The following is a 21,983-nucleotide window of genomic DNA, read 5'->3' on the forward strand; positions in this document are numbered from 1 at the left end:
AGAAAGAAAAACACTGGACGGTCAATAGCAAGAGAACAGAGGAGTTTTTATTGAGAAGTTTCGAAACAGGGGTCCAAATGTTCACAATCATCCAACAGATCTTAAAAGTGTCACTGGCAGAAAAAAAGACCGCTGATAACTGGAATAAGAGGTAAAAGTCTGTATTTACCTGCAGCCGTGGCAGGGCACTTGTTTACTGATTGTTAACAAGAATTCTGGACTTGAAGTCAGGTGGCTGTTCCAAGTTTCCATTTGTCACAGATACGGTTCTTATGAACTCGGTGAACTTACCTGGACCTCAACTGACTTGCTCAACAAATGTGTATTGAGTAATCACAATATGGCAGTTTTTCTGCCAAGTTTTGGGGGCAAGACGGGGTCAGAAGAACTAGGACAGTAAAACTAAAGAAGACATCATAGATGCTCTAACAGAACAAATCATCTTCTGGGAGGTATGAACAGCATACCAGATGAAGGATGACAGCACAGAATTCAGTGTTGTCCTTGCACAAGTTTATAATGTTATGAGGTACACAGAAAAAAAGTGAGCAATTTGTACAGGTTAAGTATTTATAAATGTGATAATATTTGAGCTCCGTCTTTAGGGGTAATAGAATTTTATAAACTGAAGAAGAAATAAGACATTTAAAACAAAATAGAAAGCCTGTAAAAAAAAAAAAAAAAAGGCCCTGAAAGAAAAAGGATACAAATAAAAGCAAGAAAGAAATAGCCAGACACTGAGGGGTTAATGTACATATTTAAATATGACAAAGAGATTTAATATTTCGGGTTTATTCTCACAGCCATGAAAAAGATAAACTTATGGCAAGGAAATCTCTAAGCAAGATGAGTTCAGAAAACATTAAGAAAAAAAAAGATGAGTAGAATTGGAAAGATAAATATTACAGATACATTGGGAGAAATTTAAGAGGAAAACCAAAATAATGTGGCAATAATGGGAAACGAGGATTCTGATTTTGTCTTTCAGGTTTCTAGTCTGGATAACTAGATGTAGTAATACTGATACTTGGGGTGAGAAATATAAGAAAAAGAGAAAAATTTTAGCCCTAAAGATAATGAAAACTTCTTTTCAAAGTCAAACTTGAGATGCTTAAAAATAAATAGATCCAGTTGATACAACTAAGGCAGATGCGGAGTTCAAGGGAGATTCAAAGAGAGTTTTTATATTGGTCAAACAAACCTCTTATGGTTCGTTTCTTTTAGACCTTTACAGTGTTGATCACTTTTTCTGTCTGTGCATTTCTGTGCTCTCTTATTTGATTGATTTCCGCCAAATTATATGTATTCACTTGTGATGGTCCCTAACCTTTGGTGATACCTCGGCAGTTGTCTGTCATCAGCTTTAGTTGCTTCTGAATTATAAAGTGCTTTATTTAAAAGATGAATTTTTTTTCTGTCATAAATTGTTTTCTTAATATAATCATTTTACCAGAGTGTTTAAAAATATACTAAAGTTTTCATGTGGCTGCTTGACCAGATGCAGTTATATAAGACCCACATGGTGCCCAGGATCCATATATCCATATGTCCTCCCGTCCTCCCATATGTGTTCTCTCTCTCTCTCTCTCTCTCTCTCTCTCTCTCTCTCTCTCTCTCTCTCTCTCTTCCCCACTTGTTTGTAATAAAAAACTTTTATTATTCATAGGTCCTGGACCAGACTTGGACATAATATTTAATCATCCACCAGTACTCTGCTTGTGTTTTAAGAGGGGAGAGAAAAGCTCTCAGGCTCCAAAATCTTCATAAACCAATCTTCAACTTCACCTTCCTCCCTGGGGCCAAAAACTTTTGGATTTGATTTTCTCTCTACAGCTACTGTATGACTTTATTAAAATCCACAGCTATATTATTGGAGGCTGTCTTCAGTATAGGTGCATGATTCTGGTCAGCTTTGGACAGCCCAGAATTCAGTCACAAGGGCCTCCAGGGTGAAAACACAGTGACTCAGAAGTCCTGCCCAACAGATCTGCTAGGAAGAGGAGAGAGCCTTGGGATTAGACTTTGGAATTCTCTTTCAGAGGTAATCCCTTCAACATTCCTGCAATATTAGAACAGGCTCTCCAGAGTATTGCTTCCCTCAGGATACTGAGGGAGCCCTGGCTAGAGGCAATTGGCCAAGTGCAGGGTGACAGGTGGCTTACTGGTGGCTGGTGCTCACCCTCAGGCTCATCTCCCTCTGCTTGCTGAGCTCTTGGTTCTCACACTGACAAGGTTCTGTCCTTCAGTCCTTTCCTATCTCATTACCAGAAAGAGTAACCCCACCAGGGATAGGAGAACTCAGAGGAAAAGGCTGCAGGATCTTAGAGGAACAGACATCTCTTCAAAAAAGAGGAACAAACAAAAAACTGGGATGTGGTTACCACACAAAGCAGATGTTTCAGAGGACTCTCACCAGAAATTTCATATATAACAAATATCAGCCAAATGAAATTAAGACACATTGTTTTTAAGAAGCAGAAAATATGAGATATAAAATATAAATGGTTTAAAAATAATATATATGAAATAAAAAAGAGAAAGGCTAAATTGGAAAATCAAACTGCAATGTTCACAAAAATATTTGGAGATTTATATGTATAAATATATACAAAATATTGCATTAATATTTTAAGATATTATGTCCAAAATTGATAATAACTGATTAAAAGTGGAAAAAAATAAATTGAGGAAGAGAAATATTTAAATAAATAATAAATTCAAGATATGCAATGTTCAATGAAGATTAAAACAAAACTAACTCAGGTTGAGAAGGCCATTGAGGACTCAACAAGTTCCACACTTACATGTGGAAAAAATGACAAACAGCATAGTCAAATTTAAAAATATCCAAGAAAAATGTTTGAAGTGTTTCAGGAAAAAAGAGCTAATCAATTTTTAATAGCAAGAGTGAATGTAAAAAAAACAAAAAATATTTCTTTTAAATTATTGAAGAGAACATTGAATCTAGAATTTCATATTTAGTGAAATAGCCATTCGCTGTAAGAATATATATTCTTAAGCATATAGGGTTTCAGAAAAATTGGTACATAAAATATCACATTCAAAATGGTTTTGGAAAAATTACTTAAATAAAACAATCTAATCCTAAAGATATTGCATGAGATTTGTAAAACAAAGTGGATAAAATACTTGATAAATTTTGTTGTTATCCTTAAAAAATAATAAACTAAGAAGGGAGATAGTCATGCTATCTATAATTAAAAATACAAACAATTTCAGGTGATTTGGAGGTTCAGGAGGCATATCAATGGACATGAGGACATGTGTCTTAGTCTGCTTGAGCTGCTATAACAAAATATTGTGTATAACAAAATTAGGTACTTACAAACCATAGGATCTTATTCCTCATCATTCTGGGAGCTGAGGAAGCCAAGATCAGGGCACTAGAAGATGTAGTGATTGGTAAAGGCTTTCTTCTCACCATAATCTCATAAGGTGGAAGGGGAAAGGGGTCTCTCTGGGGCCTTTTTTATAAGGGCACTATTCCCTTTCATATAGACTTGGCCCTCAGACCTAATCACCTACTAAAGGCCCCATCTTCTGATATAATTGTTTTGGTGATTATTATTCAACATACAAATTTGAGGGAAAATACAAACATTCAATCATAGCAAAATGCTATAGTGTTTTTCTTGTTATGGAAAATATAAACATATCAGTTTAAAAGTGCAAGAAAGCATAAAAAAGGAGCATAGAAAGGGATAAACTGTCATAATAAACTCAGCAAAAACAACTACTTCAATATATTTATATATTTACATGTCTTAGATAGATATATGTATATAAAATGTAAACACATAAACTAGAGATTTTTCATTGGGGATTTTGAAAACTCAACTCTAAAGTCTTTATAAAAGAAAATCCTAAATCATGAGAAAATGTTAATAATAAAAAGATAAGAAGATATAACCATTTGAAGAAAACTCTTATAGTTGTATAAATTATAACCCAAGTAAAATTAAAGAAACATCATTAGAAAAAAAAAGAAGTTTTCTACATATTAATGTAAGTATACATCAACTTAGAAGATAATGGTTAAAAATGTAAAGAAAAATTAATAGAACTACTATCATAGAGGCAATTTTAACATGAATTTGCCATTTGTGAGAGGTCAGTCAAAATATCAGCAAGGATACAAGAAGAGTTAAATAACATAACAAACAAAACTAATGTCTTAGACATATGTAGAGTTCTTTATCAAACATTTCAAGGAATATACAATTTCCTCAAGTGCATAAGGGTACCTCACAAAAACTGATGATATATTGAGACATAAAGAAGTCTTGAAAATTTTCAAAAAGTAGATATCCTCCAGCCAGTCTTTGCTACAATAAATTACGATAGAAATTAGTAGCAAATTTTTCAGAAAATCCTCATATATTTAGAAGCAAGAAACTCATTTCTAAATAAGTTGCATACTTATTGTTATGTGATGTGTCCCCCCAAAAGCTAATATGTGAGACAATGCAAGAAGGTTTAGAGGAGAAATTATGGAATTATGAGAGTGTTAACCCAATCAGTGAATTAATCCCTGATAGAATTAACTGAGTAGTAACTGAAGGTCAGTAGGGTGTAGCTGGAGGAGGTAGGTTGTTGGAGGTGTGTTTTGGGGGTATTTATTTTGTATTTGGTGAGTGGAGTTTCCACTTCCCTCTGTCACACTCTTCTACCATGATGTTCTGTCTCACCTCGAGCCCAAGGAATGGAGCTGGCTGTGGACTGAGACCTCTGAAACCATGAGGCCCCAAATAAACTTTTCCTTCTTTACAATTGTTGTTGTTGGGTCTTTTAGTCACAGCAGTGAAAAAGCTGTTTAAAATAAAATCTGAAGTAAAAGTCTAGAACTGATACGATGTAAATGAATACTATTTAAAAGTTTGGAAATTCCACTTTCTGATTCTGCATGAAAGGAGCTGGGATATGGCCCTTCTGTCCTAACAAGGAGGAAAAGCCTGAAAAAGTTGAAATATCAACAACTCTTTTTGAGTCCCTAAGAAAGGTGAGGGTTTATGGCAAGTCATTTTCTCTCCCCACTAGCAGAGAGACAGACTGGTAAATATAGGGAGTCACAGTTTATCAAAGCAGAGAAACAGAAATCACAAATGAAGCAGTGCCAGAGCAGGGAAACCTCAGGTGTGACTGATGATTTGCTGGGGACTTAGTGTGTACAAGTTGTGCATGAAAAACTTCAGAGGATCCAGTCAAGGACTCCATCCTTTTGTGAGCCTTCTCTGCAGGAGTTCCACCAGATTCTCAGAGTAAATACTGCAGAGAAATCTTCTTCTCCTGCTTTCATCAGAATGAGCAGGGAAAGAACCACTTTGAAATAAACCAGAGTACTTGCTCTGTTCTTTATACGGCTAGCCTTCAGGAGAAACTATTTAATCAAAGTCATGAGCTGGGATGAAGCACGAACCTGCAGCTCCAACCGGTTCTTGCCTTCTGTGTGACAGAAGGGAAATGCACAACTGCATCCCAGTCTAGCCATCCTGGCCCACCTAAGGAGGGGTGGTTAGAAAAACCTGAAAAACATTTGCAAAGTTCCCAATCCAGAGGCAAAGACTCACTAAAAGATTTCGACCTAATTACAGAACAATAAAATGCTTGCCTCCCCCACACCTTACCACCAGATTATAAATGACCTATTTACAGCAGTTCCTTTTACTGTGTGGCCATCTAGGAAAATAAATAAATAAATAATCATAAAGTACATAAAAAGCAAAAATTAACAAATAAATAAATAAATAGAAAAGCAAGAATGAGGACCAGATTCAGATATGGCAAGGATATTAGAACTATCAGAGGGGACTTAAAAAAAATGTGAATAATACGCTAAGGGTTCTAATGGTACAATAGAGAACATGTAAGAACAGATGAGCAATGTAAGCAGAGAGATGAAAATTCTAAGAAAAAACTAAAAATACATTCTAAACATCAAAACATTAACAGAAATGAGAATGCCTTTGATGGACTTCTTAGTAAACTGGATATGACTAATGAAAGAATTTTGAGTTTTCAGATACATGAACAAAAATCTGAAAAAGAACAAAGCCTGAAAAATCAGAATAGAATATTCAAAGACCTTGGGACCACCAACGTCTTTGGGAACACTAGAAATAGATAAGGGGGAGGAAGGAACAGAAGAAATACTTGAAACAATGATGACTGAGAATTTCCCAAAATTAATGTGAAACAACAAATTATAGATTCTGGAATCTCAGAGGATATCAAGATAAAGACAAAAAATAAATAAATAAAAAATAAAGATTAACACTATACCTATGCATATCATTTTCAATTATAGAAAATCAAAGTCAAGGAAAAAATTCCTGAGAGAAGCCAGAAGGGGAAAAAATGTATAGCAGACCAAATATAAGAATTATATATGACTTCCTCTCAGAAACTGAACTAGCAAGAAGAGTAAAATGAAATATGTAAAGTGCGTGCACACACCACACACACACACACACACAAATAAACCCACTAACCTAGAATTTTGTTCCCTGTAATAATCTATCTAAACTGAAAAAGAAATAGACTTTCTTAAACAAAAATGGAAGGAATCTATTACAAGTAGATTTGCCTTGCAAGATGTTAAAAGCAGTGTTTTAGAGAGAGGAAAGTAATTATAATTCAGAAACACAGATCTATACAAACCAAGGAGAAACACTAAATAAGGAATGAATGAATATAAAATAAAAACAATTTTCTTGTTTTTAATTGTTCACAATAGTAATAGCAATAAAGTATTTGCTTATGTATCCTTATGAATATATATATGTGTACAAAGGTGTGAAATTAAATGACAACAATGATATAAGGAACAGGGAGGGAATTATGAATGTTTTGTTATTATAAGGTATGATTATAAGGTATTATAAGGTATGATTTGTTATTATAAGGTATGATAAGTAATATGGTGTTGACAGTGGACTTGAATTAAAGTTAGTTTTAATTGTATATTGCAAATTCTATGGCAACCACCATAAAAGGAAAGAAGAAATATAATGAATATGCTAAGAAAGGAGAGAAAATCAAAATATATAAAATGCTCAATAAGAAGAGTTAAAGGTGGAAAAAGTAAAAGAAGACAAAATCAGGAATAAAGAACATGGGCAACAAATCAAACATAATAATAAATATGGTACTATTAATCTAACTGTATCAATAATAGCTTTACTTTCAAAATATCTATGTACCAATTAAAAGACTGAGATTGTCACAGTAAATCAACAAATAAGACCCGACTACATGTTATTTACAAGAGATCCACTTTAAGTATAAAAATACATTCAAAATAAAAAGTAATAGAACAATTGTATACTAACATTAATTAAAAGAAAGCAGGACAAACTAAATTAATTTCACATGGAGAAGAGTTTAAAGCAAGGAAAATTACCATGGATTTTTTAAAAAGTGTGTTACATAGTGTACTCCCAAAAGAATATTTAATAATCTTTTATGTATTCATACCTATCAGAAAATCAAACTACATGAAGAAAAAGATGCTAGAACTACAAGGTGGAAGCAGATGAATCCACTGTCATAGTTGAAAACTTTAACATTCCTTTATCAGAAATAGATCCATCAGGCAGAAAGAACATAATTGATCTCAACATAGTTAAACCAAATGGATATAATCAATATCTATAGATCACTTCATCAACAACCACAGAATACACATTCTTCTTCAGCACAAGGAACATTCATCAATATAGACCATATTCTGGGCCACAAAACATACCTTAACACATTAAAAAAAGAAATAGAAATTATCTAATGTCAACCTCTCAGACCACAATGGAATTAAACAGGAAATCGATAACATAAAGACAACTGGAAAATTGCAAAATATGTGAGGATTAAACAACACATTTTTAAATAACAAATACATCAGAGAAGAATTTTCAAGAGAAAATTTAAAGCATTTTGAATTAAATAAAACAATTTATCAAAACTTTCGGGATATAATGAAAACAATACTTAGAATTTATAGCATTGGATGCACACATAAGAAAAGAAGAAAATCTGAAGTCAATATTCAATATTCCTACCTTAGGAAACTTGGAAAAGAAGAATAAGCTAAGTCCAAAAATAAACAGATGAAAATAATAAAAATTAAAAGAGAAATCAATGAAATTGAAAATCAGGCATCAACAAAATCAAAAGCCTATTCTTTAGAAATATCAATAAAATTTATAAGTTTCTAGTCAGGTTCATTAAGAAGATAAAAAGAGAGAGAAAGAAAACAATTTACTAATATCAGAAATGAAGGAAAGGAAATGACTACAGACCCCAGGGATGTTAAAAGGATAATAAAGGAATACAAAGAATAACAATATGTCCCCAACATAATAACATAGATAAAATTGACCAATTTCTTTTTTTAAAATTTTTTTTTGTAGTTGTAAATAGATAGAATGCCTTTATTTTATTTGTCTATTTTTATGTGGTGCTGAAGATGGAACCCAGTGCCTCACACGGTTAGGCAAGCGCTATGCTGCTGAGCTGTAGCTCCAGCCCAACCAATTTCTCAAAAGACACAATCTACCCAAATTCATATAAGAAGAAATAGACAATCTCTATAAGCCTATATGTATTTATGAATTGAATCAAAAATTAATAAAACTCCAAGAGAGAAACAACTAGATGTGGGTGTTTTCACTGCTGATACCATTCAAATATTTAAGGAAGAAACTATACCAGTTGTAGAAGATAGAAACAATGGGAACACTTCCTCTATCATTCCATGAAGCCAGTGCTGTCCTCATACTACAACAGTGAACGACATTGCACAAAAAGGAAGACCAATATTGTCAAATTGAATACAGCAATGTGTAAAAATAATTAAGCACCATGACCGAATCAGATTTATCCCAGTTATGCATCAACAGGCTAAAAAAGAAAAAAAAATGTGATATTTGTAAAAAACATATCTGATGAAGAACTTCTTCCAACATATACAAAGATACTCTTGAAATTTAAATAAGAAAACAACCTGATTAAGAAATGGACCAAAGAACTCCACAGTTACTTCTTCAAAGAAGGTATGTAGGTAACAAATAAATATGTTATATGAATATTCAGACATGACACAATGAAACCTACAATTCTGTACAATTAATTTGCACTAATAAAAAAATTTCCCCACAAAACACATGGACCTAATGTCTGCAGAAAATTCCATCCAACAGTTTCAGAACAACAATTTTCCTCATCAGCACAGGTTCGGAACGCTCTCTTGTACGGATAACATATAGGACATGGAATAAGTCTCAACAATTTTTTTTAATTAAAATTATACTGAGTATTTTTCCTGACCACAGACCAATAAAAATGTAAATAAAAAAGAAAAAAACCTTAGGAAATTATGTAAATAAACATAATTTGCTCCACTTCTAGTGTTGCTATAAAATACAAATTAAAATGACAATCAGATAACAATATAGAACTATTAGAGTAGTCAAAATGTAGAATGCTGAAAAAACAAAATGTTAGTGAAGATGTGAAGCAACAGGAATTCTTATCCGTTGCTGGTGGGAATGAATGGTACACACTTTGAAAGAGAGATGGTTGGTTTCTTATAAAACTAAACATATTCTTACCATATAATCCAGGAATTACACTCCTTGGTTTTTACACAACAGAAGTGGAAACCTATTTTCACACAAAAACCTATACATGGATATTTATAGCAGTTTTATTCATAATTGCCAAAATATTAAAGTAACCAAGAAGTTCTTTAGTATGTGTACATATAAACTGTAGAACACACAAGGGATAGAATGCTATGGACTGCTTAAAAAAAAAAAGAGCTATCAAACCATTAAAAAACAAGAAGGAAAACATGTCAATAAGTGAAAAAAGCCAATCTGATAAGGCTGATTTCAACTATATGCCTTTCTATAAAAGGCAAAACGGTGGAGACTGTTAAAGGGTTAGTGGTTGCCAAGTGTTGGGTAAGTGGCTGACTAAGCAGAGAACAGAGTATTTTAAGGGCAGTGAAACTACTCTGTATGGCACTATCATAATTAATACATGTCACTATTCAGCTGTCTCCACTCACAGAAGGCACAACAACAACAGTGAAGTTTGATAGAAATTGCAGACTTTAGCTGGAATAAGTGAGCTACATAGAAAACTGGAGCTTTAGCTCATGCTTACCTTCAGGGTCGTTTATTCTGGAAGGATGTGGCACAAAGGGAGAAATTTTACCTTTGCTCTCTTATTTATGTTTTTGGGTGATACATACATTGCTTTGTGCCATTAAAGAATTTTCATTCGGATATGGAGGCACAAAAATATTAAGTAGAAATGACAAATGTGAAGGTGAAGTATATACTGCCACATTGTCTATAACCTAATTGGTCCAATACAAAAATTGAAGAAAAGGGGTCACAAATGATAATCAAAGTATGTTGTTGTTACTTAAATATGTTCATTATCCATTCACACTTTTATACATTTATACCTGCTAAGCGTATGTGAAAATCAATAACGTATATTTGTGTGTGTGCATACACAAAAGCAAGTATAGGAATCCCGTGGTGGCTAAATACTGAGTAATTTGATCTGAAGGTGGATTTTTAGAGGTGTGAAATAAGGAAGATAATTATATAATCCACTTATGAATCCTTGCTTGCCATAATATTTGAGAGTATTAATATTATAAAAATCCACAGTTACTTTAGCAGTACAGAATAGAGCTGAGAGCTTGGAGTTTGGAATCCAACTGCCCCAGATCAGATCCTGCTCCACCCCTTACCAACTTTGAGGCTAGGGGAAGTTAATCGCCCTGTGTATACTTAGATTTTATTTTTTAATCTGTAAAAGGGAGATGATAAAATCTGACTGACATAATTGTAATAAGGAATAAATCCATTAACAGAAATGAAACACTAGATTAGTGTCTGGCAGATGGTAAGCATTCAATAAATGTCAGCTACTATCATTTTGTGTCTTCTTTATTGGGCTGCAGGTAATATACTTGACACACACTGCTAACTGCCACCTCCCAGCCTCTTCTCTAAATATGCTGTAAGAAATCACTCTGAAAATCATATTGCAACCAATTTGCTGTCACTTTGCTAGATACATACAAGTGAAATCATTGTAACACAGTATGTTACCTCTAGAATGTATTTCAACTGCATTAACCTTTCATTAACCTATCATTCTGCTTAAACTTTATTCAAACATTTCATCAGAGCAGACTTTAGCAGATATCTCTGAAAACAAACAGATTTCATGTTCTCTGGACAAAGATAAAAAGGACTTGATATAACATTACTGCAATTGAATGTAATCTGTGTGATCATTATTCAGCTGGATAAATTATAATTTCAACTAAGTAAACAAAAATTTTAATATTGTTGAAAAGTGACTGTGACCGATTTCCTGACTTCCTTAAGATTTCCCTTTATGAGGTTTACAGGCTTTGTCTTGGTTTAAAGGGTTCTCAATTTACAAGGTAGGTGACTTTAGACAAATTTCTCAACTTAGTGCTAAGTTTGGTTTCCTCGTGTTGCACTGTGACCAAGGAGGATTTTCTCCTATTTATGAAAGTGTCAATATTATTTAATACCCCATAATTTTGTGACAAATGCAAAAGGTGGAATTATCATTATATCTGCTAACCTGCAAATGGAAAAATCAAATGGTTTTCCTAAGTCATCAACTAGGTCTCTGGGCCAGGTTTTTGATTCCTATAGATTTCTTTTCCATCAGACTATACTACTTAAAGTTATCAGAATAACAAATGCTATTCTCTAAGAAAGAAATATTTAAATAGATCAATATGGCAAAATGATTCACAAGAAATTAATCTTCTAGGTTTAAGATTATCTCTAAAAATATTTTTCATGTTAAGCATTATACAACATCTTTTATTTTAATCACATTTATAAGTGTCTTTTGGTCCATCAAGAACCAGAGAAGACTGCTGAAGTATTTCTATTTTTTCAATAATCATGAATACTTACAAATTAAAATATCACCAAAGAAAGACTTTAACCAGATTTAAAGACATTTAAATTGAGATACGTGTCATATTGTTAATTTTGATGTATACTTCAATTGAAAATTCTAATATGATATATAGTGTTCTTTCAAATATGTGGTTGTCTTTTCTATAAATAATAACTCCCCATTCATTTATTTTAATTTGGAAGCATGGCATTCATTCCACCTTGAATCCATCGCAGCGTCTCTTTTTTCTTTTCCCTGAAGATTTTTCCTCTGCTGTATTATTCAAATGCTGATTTGGGTCCATGATTAAACCACAGATATTATGTGAATGTTTTCAGATGTCGTTGATGTTTGATTTAAAATGATCACCTATCTGGGGAGAAAAAAAAACACAATTTATTTCATCCGAACAATATACAATTTAGAAGTAAGAAAAGCTGTAACATCAGCATCAATCAATCAGTCAATCAGTGATATTTATTCTGAGCCTCATATGTCCAGCCACTCAGTTAGGAGTGTACTGGATACAAACACAGGAAAGAAAAACACAATATTCCAGCCTTGGGAAGATTGTGATTAAGTTAGGGAGATATATTTGGGAGAAGAAACTCAAAAAAATTAAATTGGATAATGTAGAATCAAATTCTAGATTATATGAATAAAACTATTAAGTTTTGCTAGTATTGGGGATTAAATCCAGCACTTCATGCATGCTCAGCAGGCACTCTAACACTGAGCTATATCTCCAGCCCCCCAAACTTCTTAAATTACAGAAATTAAGACTTGAATGTTTTCTACATACATAGATTATAAAACTAATGAAAGCAAATATATGTTTAACTTATAGTTTTGCACAGTGACAAATGGTGCCTTGCATATGATAGGTATTGAAAATGAGGAGAAAGAATCATGTTAATGAATTATAACTAGAATAGCCTAATGTAGAGGAAGTAATTCTGGAACCAGATTCAGAAAGCAGGTAGAATTTGCACTTGTTTAAAAGCATCAAGTACCTTTCGGAGACAATGGCCATATTCAATGTACCACTATTATCATCTTACTTTAAATTGTTCTCCTATTTTTCAAAGAAAACATATGCATGCAGTTGAAAATGTGAAATATTAAAAATACAAAGACTCTTCTTCTCACTTTTGCCTCTTATGCAGAAACATGAAATGCATTTTAATTAAATACAAATGGTATCATATTGTCAATACTGTCCTCTACCTTTTTACTCTGCAATACATACTTTATTTTAAAGGGGACTAATTTTTCTTATAGCATTGCATTATCCATAATATATTTAACTCATGTTAACAAGCAATTACATCTAATTATTTCATATTAGAAAATAATTTTAATATATCATTTTGTTTTACTTATGTATGATCATATCTGTAGGATTAAACTCCTGTGAGTGGAGTTTGGGGGTCAAAGTCTAAGAGAACTTTTAACTTTGAAAGTTATTAAGCCTCTATTTTAAAGAGTAGTAAAATGAATTAAATTCTGCCTTCAGTTCACTCTTTTATATAGAATAATTTGGTTTTCACTAAGGTTTACAAGATGTAACCTTATTCGTACACATTCATGCATCTGAAATATCTATATTGGCAAACACATAAAAGTACAAATATTAAATGATCTTCATAATATACTAATTACACAATGTTTAATAATTGTTATAATTACAGCTGATTTTATTTGTGGTAGTTATGTTCTTAAAGTTCCTGAGAACACTGAGTTGGTGAATACTGAAACATTGTTTCTAGAGTAAATACAGAGTTAGATTTCTGTGCACCTCTGATCACATTTTCATCCACTGATCAATACATACCCTTCTTTGTGTTTATTTCCCTTTAAATTCACTTTATTTAATGTGTACTATTGCTTCATTAACATTGAGTTAGTAACCACTAGTAATAGTTTAAGCCTGAAGGAAGATTATTACATGTGTTTTCTTTCTGTCAGGCACTCTTGCACATAGGAATACTAGATAGCATTTTGGCACATTTTAAATAATAAAATGAGCAACATAAAGTACAAAATCTCAAAACATGAGTAATAAATAAACTGTGAAAAAGACATCTGTGTACTCTATATGCGCTAAAGCAAAAGGCAAAGCATCATTTTAGACAAACAATCTGAGAAAATAGGAACTCAAACTTTTCACCACTCTGCATGTATGTCAATGCTCATGAAAGCCCAGCAGAATTAATTTTGGGGTTCCAAATAAATAGTAGTGAATACAGAAATTTGCTAATTCAGAATTTATGAATAATAATTGTAGATACTACTCATTAATTCAACAAGGATTTATTGATTATCCAAAATATATAAAACACACATAATAATACATATTGAATGAGAAATATATAAATAAATAAATAATATAGTTAACCTAACATCCAAGATGTTATGAATTATGTGTGTGTGAGTATAATATAAGCATATGCATTATAACAGAAACCCATACCTATGCGTGTCTAAGTGAACTCCACTTATTCTACTTTTTACATGTGTTCCATGTGTTTGTACCTGGATATGTTCAGTTTCTGGGTGGAGAGGCCTGAGCATTAAATTCAATATATTGGTGGTCTCAAGATCATGGGCAGCTCTTTGATAAATTTTATGCCTTTTTTTCCATGAATATCTCTATTTTTGTCCCTAAAATTTAAATATTAGCAAAGCAATTTTTATCACTTCATTCTACATTTGAAAATCTTTCTGAATTAAAGGTAGAATACAACTCTTCACCTTTAAGCTTTTTTTTTTTTCCCCACCAAGGAGTTATTCCTAAAGCCTGGAAGGTTATTTTCCCCCACTCCTACCCTGTTTAGGTTTCAGTTAACTTCTTCTTGTCCAGTCTGCTGGCCTCCAGTTCATCCTACACATCTCAGGCTTATCCTCAGATTCTTTCAGAAAGGCCTCATACCATACAAAGTAAAGGTCATACTTCCTGTCGGAGGCTCTTCACAACCTAAACCCAGCCCTTGTTTTGGTCTCATTTCCCAGTACATCCATAAGCACCATGACACATAGTACCACTGTCCCGAGAAGAAAGCTCTCAGTCCTCCTGCCTGTTTCTCCCCAAACTGGAATGTCCTTCCTCACTGCTTGGTTGTAATTCTACCCCAGATCAGACCTCTTCCATATTACACCCACTTGAAGGAATGTCCCACACTGTTGCTCCAGGGGAGAATATATAGACATTATTTTTCTCTGTATTTCCCCTTCTTTCCCAGACAGTAAGTAACTAGTGCAGTCCTCTCTCCTGGATGTTGAGATGAAACAGCAAAAAGTTTGATAAGGTAGGAACATTGCTCCTCATTTCTTGCAAAGGTGAAATTGTAACATGGAACTTCACAGGCTTCACTAAAGTCCACATGTTCTACTGTTAAGCCTGGTTTAGAGGTCATTGATTATGTTTTTCTCTGAGTGTGTTTTCTCTGAGTTGAAATTGACTGACATATAAATGAATACTTGAGATGCAGTATGCTCACAAGATAGGGCAACAGGCATCTGACATAGCAAGGCATCCCTTTCCTGAATACAACAGCCAGTTCTTCCCCCACTTGATTGAGGTGGCACAATCTTATGGGCCTCTGCTCATCTGGGGCCAGCTTTGACTATTTCAGGGGTCATGGCAAAGCAGTGCAGGCCAAGTGCCTGTTTCCTAGAGTGTGCCTATGGCAGTAAGGAAGAAAAGGGAAACACAGTACTTCCTAACTTCTTAGACCTTCCATGGAACCTGCCCATCCCCACCTTCCATTGACCATACCAACAATTATCTTTAAAATAAGATAAAATCACAAACAGGGAGTCCACTCCAAGGATTCTATTCCGTTGATGAAAACAAATATCTTATATCACATTTTAAAAAGGCAATTAGAAACCTCATATTTCAGACTTGAAAATCCCTTAGTCTAAAAAGTCATGGGACTAGAACTTCAAACTTTATTTTAAAATTATAATTATGTGACTTCCTACAATTTAAGACTCCATTAACCTGAGGCACATCTCTCTCCAGAAAGGATAGTTAATTGGTTTTGAGGGCTTAGAACAAAAGCGTATAAAAGACAAAGAACATAAAATTTGTAGTACGTATCATGACCACTAAATCTTTTTATTTTTTTTACAATTTATAGAAATTTTTTATATAGAAGAAATGCTGAAATTCAAAAAGTCAAAGGTTCCTACCTGAATGTAGAATCCTACAGCAAATGGAACAAATGATCCTCAATCTACTGTTCAAGTCCCTCTTTAAATACTTTTTTTTTCTTTTTTTGTTAGTTCAGTGATGATTAACCATCATGTTAGGTCATTGTGCTAAACAAACAGAAGAAAAGTACAGCTATTTCTAGGTATTCACTCCAGACTTATATTTTAAAGGCCACATTAATAAAATCTGAGAATTTATACATTTTGTTAATGTTATTTTATAAATCTTTATTTCTGGGAATGACTTATAACTGTTTTTTCAATGAACTTGGTTACATAAGATCTTTTCTTTAGAGATAAATTCGTCATATTATTTAAGGTATTTAAAATTTCCACACAGAAAACAATTCAAGGCAATGTTTAAAATGTATCTACAGGTTAAATTAGCATTCAAAAATATAAAATATACTCTTTAAGCTTATACATGGAGAGGGTTATAATATGATGTGTAGGGACCCCGAATGTCCCACATGGAATAGTAAGGCACCCATTAATTACCAGCTGGTTCTCCGAAGTGACTTACTCAATACTGTTTTGCAGGAAATATTCCTCACTTCAAAGCCTGAAGAGAGAATGACCTAATGCTTTCCTTCTTTCAAATATTAAATTGGTTTTTGAAAAGGGAAAGACTTGACTAAAGTGAGATTCTTTTTCTTTTAATGGAGATGAAACTTAAATAATTAATTTAATAGCTCAAACATTTTTTGATTCCTTAGTAGCTCAGGCATGGGGCTCTGTTTTGGAAATGTACTAATATAAATAAGGTACAGACCCTTCTTTTGCTTATGTATGTGGAGATGGGGGTAAAAATAGATCATTATACAGATATGTAGATGCGTACATAAAACATTGTTAACTTTTCACTCTGGCAGGAAAACTTTTGGTACAGTGTACTTAATTTCTTTGTTTCAGTTATTTGATAGATCAATTTTTTAGTCTTAGATATATAAAAATCATAAAAATATTCAGATGGGCATGGTGGTATACACCTGTAGTCCCAACAGCTCAGGAGGTTGAGGGTAGGAGAATTGGGAGTTCAAATCCAGCCTCAGCAACTTAGCGAGACCTTAAGCAATTTAGGGAGAACCTGTCTCTAAACAAAAAAAAGGTTAGGGATATGGCTCAGTGGCTCAGTGGTACAAAGTTCAATCCCTGGTACCAAAAAATAAAAATAAAAAAATAAATCATAGAAAGATTCAAACAGTGTGGAGATAAAGGATTTGGGAATGTGAAGGACTGAGAAGTGTACCTTTGGGGTTTGGAAAATTGGGGCACAGGCTCCAAAATACTCCACTGCTGAGTCCAGATCTCCTGGAGGGTCTATCAAAATAACACTCAAGCCCCATACTCTGGAGATTCAGATTTGGTAGACAAGAACAGTATTTTGTAAAATAAGCACTGCCAGATTCTCAGAATCATCATAGCAGAGACCCCAAAACATTTTCTGTCATTTTTAAGGACTTCCTTGCATTCAGACTGTGCATACAGTTGGGGTGTTCTCAGGATGCTTCGTCTTCTCAAACATCCATCCATCCAAAGGTACAGCAACTTGTTTTGGACAAACCCACGCACAGCATGGAGATTAACAGTACAAATAAACTGAGAACCTCAGGTTGTCAGTGATGAAATTCCAGAACATTTTCAGAGGCCAAAGAGCATTTGCCTAGTGCTTCTCTCATTCTACCTCTTTAAGTAATTAGACTGCGCTCCCTCTGTGACTTCTGATAAAGTAAAAGTGGCCAGAGAAAAGACATTTCAACGGTTCCAGCCATGGATCAATAGAGTTGCAAAATTTGCTTAAAGGTCTCTTAATATTTATTTCAGAGATAATCATCACAGTTCTGAAGAAATATCGTGGTCTTTGAAGTCTGGCAAACTAATGCCAATTTGACTCTGCTGCTTGCTAGCAGTATAATATTGATGAATTTTATCCTTTCTGAACATCAACATCCACACTGACAAAGTGACAAGTCAAAATATGGGATAAAGACTTGATGAATGCAAAGTGCCTTATAGAGTCCCTGGCACACTGTAGACTCAACACCTAATTAGAGTCATTATATCCAATGTATAACTTTAGCATTATAAATGAGAACGCAGTTAATTTACACTCAATAAAAATTTAAATATCGGATAACAGTGCTCAGCTGGTATTTTCCAGTGGTTTTCAGTCTAGAGTTTTCTGGTGAGCACTTCTGGTGTGTCTTAAGGGGGAGGCAGCTGGCTCAGCTCAAACTTCCACTTCCTGCCCACTACTGCTCCCTTGGTGGTGGTCAGAGGAGCTCCAGAGAGCTGGAAACTCCTGGAGGTGAGCCCAGTGTCTCTCCCCAGTGATGCTCCACTCTCTTGCATCATCATGGTCTAGTTTATTTTTTATTTTTTTATATTTATTTTTTTTAGTTGGACACAATAGTTTTATTTTGTTTATTTTTATGTGGTGCTGAGGATTGAACCCAGGGCTTCAAACATGCTAGGCAAGCGCTCTACCACTGAGCCACAACCCCAGCCCATGGTCTAGTTTATTATGGGAATTCTTTACCATAAAGTAGGGGCTGCCTGATCAGTCATCGTCTCCTGTCTAATCCTCATCTAGCTCTGCCTGGTCCTGTTTTTGTCCCTTGTCTCCATCATAACTAACTATAGTAAAATGAGTAGCTTCTCAGAATTTTTCTGCTTTACCTTCTTGCTCCTACTTAAACTTGGCCCTTCCCTGAAGACATGGCCTCTCCTCAAGTTGTAATAAATGGGAGCTGCCTTACCCTTAACCCCATATTGCTCCAAATCAGATGCACGTCTTTCTAATTTTCTTGACTTAGCTAATTCCTTTTTGTTTTCTCACAATATTCCTTTAATCTCATGTCAAAAGACTGCATTATTTATCCCTCTTTGGTTGAATCATCTACCAACCCTGGAGTAAATTCCACTTATTTCCTAACAATTTTATCTTATGTTTTATTTATTTATTTTTGGTACCAGGGATTGAACCCAGGGGCATTGAACCACTGAGCTATCCTCAGCCCTTTTGATTTTTTTTTTTATTTGGAGACAGGGTCTTGCTAAGTTGCCTAGGGCCTGGCTAAATTTCTGAGGCTCCTCTTGAAATTGCAATCCTCCTGCCTCAGCCTCCCAAGCTGCTGAGATGATAGGCATGTGCCACCAGGCCTGGCTCATTTACTAACAATTTTAAGACTTGGTTCAAAGACAGTCTCTCCAAATACTACTCCTATCATAATTTTCCATGATTTCAAGGACCTCAAAGAGAATTCTTCCAGTACACAGCCTTCTTGGTTTTGTTTTCCCTCCCTCCCTTCCTTTCTTTCTTCCACCTTCTGTTCTCCAATGTTCTTGGCTTCTACTCATTCCAATGAAATATCCTGGACTTTGTCACGCCAACAACTGCAAGCTGTCCATAATATCAGTTCCAGAACTGGATCACCAGTACCCTGGATCCAATAATGCTTTCCTGACTGGTATTTATAATCCACACAATGATTTTGCCAGGTATTTCACCATTCCTTACCTCTCTCAAGTTGTTTCTCTCTGTAGTACATTAAATTTCATGGTTGTGCTAATTACTATCTCTTATGTATCTTCAACTCACTTTGATTCTCTTGCATCATTTTAATTTTTTATCAAACCATGACTCTGATTATATCCAATTATCAGGATATAATAATTTCATCTTTTTGAAATTTATAAATAAATCAACTCTGCCATTTTCCCATGGAGCTGAAGGTAGCTGAAGAAAAATCCTCAACTGTGCAGACTTTAAATTCACACTATGAAGCTCCTGTCTTTTGTTTTGCCTTAGAATCATTCCGTACTTTTGTAATCTACATCATATTGTTTTCTGAATAATGATTTTGTACCTTCTTCACTTTCTTTAAAACTCTAACATTTCCTACCTACAAGCAATGATGAATATGAAAAAAAGGAAGGAAAGAAGGTAGGAAGGAAGAAATGAATTCCAAAGACTCCCTCCATCTGTCCACTTTCAGGACCAGACCCACCTCCCCCACCTGGATGAGCGTCGGTGGCCCTCCCTTGTTTATCCACTGGCCTCCTTTTCCTGTATTTGGGAGGAAATAATCTCCCCTTTCTAAGGGCTTCCTACTAAAACTTACCTTCCATATACAAGCATCTGTCACTTTCTCACCTTCCAAACTCCCTACTTTGATCCCAGTCCCTTGGAAGGTTATTTTCCTATTTCTGTGCTATTTTGACAGAAAACAAAATTTTAAAAGGCTCATTTATAATCATTGTTTTAAATTTCTTTCCTCACATCCTCTCTTGAGCAGTCAAGAGAAAATATTGGATATGATCAACAGTTCATTTGGATTAAAGAGCCAGCATGGCATAATGCACAAAACAGGAGGCCGTGTCTATGAAATTGTACTCAAAGTCTCCCAATTTTTCTTCCCAACTTTCCACCTAAACTACTTCCACCTTCATCATAGATCACCCAAATGCTACCTGTAATTGCCTCCATCTGATTTGAACTGTTAGCAGCATTTTTCGGTGCTGGTCGCTTCCTTTTCCTAGAAATAGCTTCCGGACCCTATCCTTTGTACTTTTCCTCCTAACTCACGGACTACTCCATCTGCACCTCCTTTACTAAACCCTTTATACATCTATGGCTTCTTAATTGGAGCGTCTCAGAATTTAGCCATTTATTTTGGTAATTTCATCTGTTCTCACGACTTCAAATACCATCTGTATGTTGATGATTCCAAAATATTTTATCTCTGGTCAGAACCTTCTCTTATACTCGAGATCTATCCACGGCTTGATCTCCAATGCCTCGTGTTTAAGGAATAGCTAGCTCAGCTTAACATTTTCCTCCCCATACTTCTCTTCCTGGGGTGTTCCCATCACAGAGAATCATATATGGTTCTATTCTGCCACTTGCAAATACACAAAAAATATCAGAATCATCCTTGACTCCTCTCTGACACTCATATTAGGTTCTAATTTCAAAATATCATCCAGAATCTGACTACTTCTCACCATCTGCCCAGCTATTAGTCTAGTCCTGAATTACTGTAGCACTCTCAGATGGTCTTCTTACCACTCACTGCCCCTCTTTCCAACCTCACTCCTTCATGTAAATTTCAAAACAGCAGCCAGAGTCATCATTTCAAAACAGGTCATATCACAGCCACATCGATGTTTATAGCAGCTCAATTCACAATAGCTAAACTATGGAACCAACATAGGTGCCCTTCAACAGATGAATGAAAGAAATTGTGGTATATATACACAATGGAATATTACTCAGCCTTAAAGAAAAATGAAATGATGGCATTTGCCGGTAAATGGATGGAACTGGAGAATATTATGCTAAGTGAAATAAGCCAGTCCCAACAAACCAAAGTCTAAATGTTTTCTCTGATATGCAGATGCTAATTCACAAAGGGGTTGGGGGATAGTTAAGAATAGAGGTACTTTGGATTAGACAGAGGGGAGTAAGGGAGGGTAGGTGGTAATGGGGTAGGAATGATAGTAGTGTGAATTAGACATTATTACCCTATGTGCATATATGATTACATGACCTGTATAACTCTATATCATGTACAATCAAATGAATGAGAATTTATACTCCATTTATGTATGCTGTGTTGAAATGCATTCTACTGTCATCTATAACTAATTAGAACAAATAAAAAAAAATCAGGTCATATTATATTGCTGCTTTGCTTAAATTCTCTAATGGCTTCCCATATCAGTCAGTATAAAATCCAAAGAACAGGATAAGAAATTATATTTCTTAAATTCCT

General features: G+C 34.3%; 1 protein-coding gene across 6 annotated transcripts in view; it reads right to left on the bottom strand.

Annotated features, from left to right (window-relative positions):
- Slco1b3 (solute carrier organic anion transporter family member 1B3) overlaps positions 1-21,983 on the bottom strand; it is an 88,411-nt gene that overhangs the window by 62,244 nt on the left and 4,184 nt on the right. For 4 of the 6 annotated variants that reach the window (XR_013423033.1, XM_021728832.3, XM_021728831.3 and 1 more), the window contains exons 2-3: positions 16,186-16,314; positions 12,209-12,361 (exon numbers count right to left, since the gene is read on the bottom strand). Coding sequence is in view for 5 of the 6 variants with exons in the window: in XM_021728832.3 (XP_021584507.2) it covers positions 12,209-12,292 (84 nt within the window). In the remaining variant the exon portion in view is untranslated. The remainder of the gene's footprint in view (positions 1-12,208; positions 12,362-16,185; positions 16,315-21,983) is intronic. The other 2 variants (XM_005328910.5, XM_040280939.2) reach the window with 1 other exon arrangement.

The sequence above is a fragment of the Ictidomys tridecemlineatus genome, chromosome 6 (genome assembly GCF_052094955.1).
Source record: "Ictidomys tridecemlineatus isolate mIctTri1 chromosome 6, mIctTri1.hap1, whole genome shotgun sequence".
Taxonomy (NCBI): Eukaryota; Metazoa; Chordata; class Mammalia; order Rodentia; family Sciuridae; genus Ictidomys; species Ictidomys tridecemlineatus.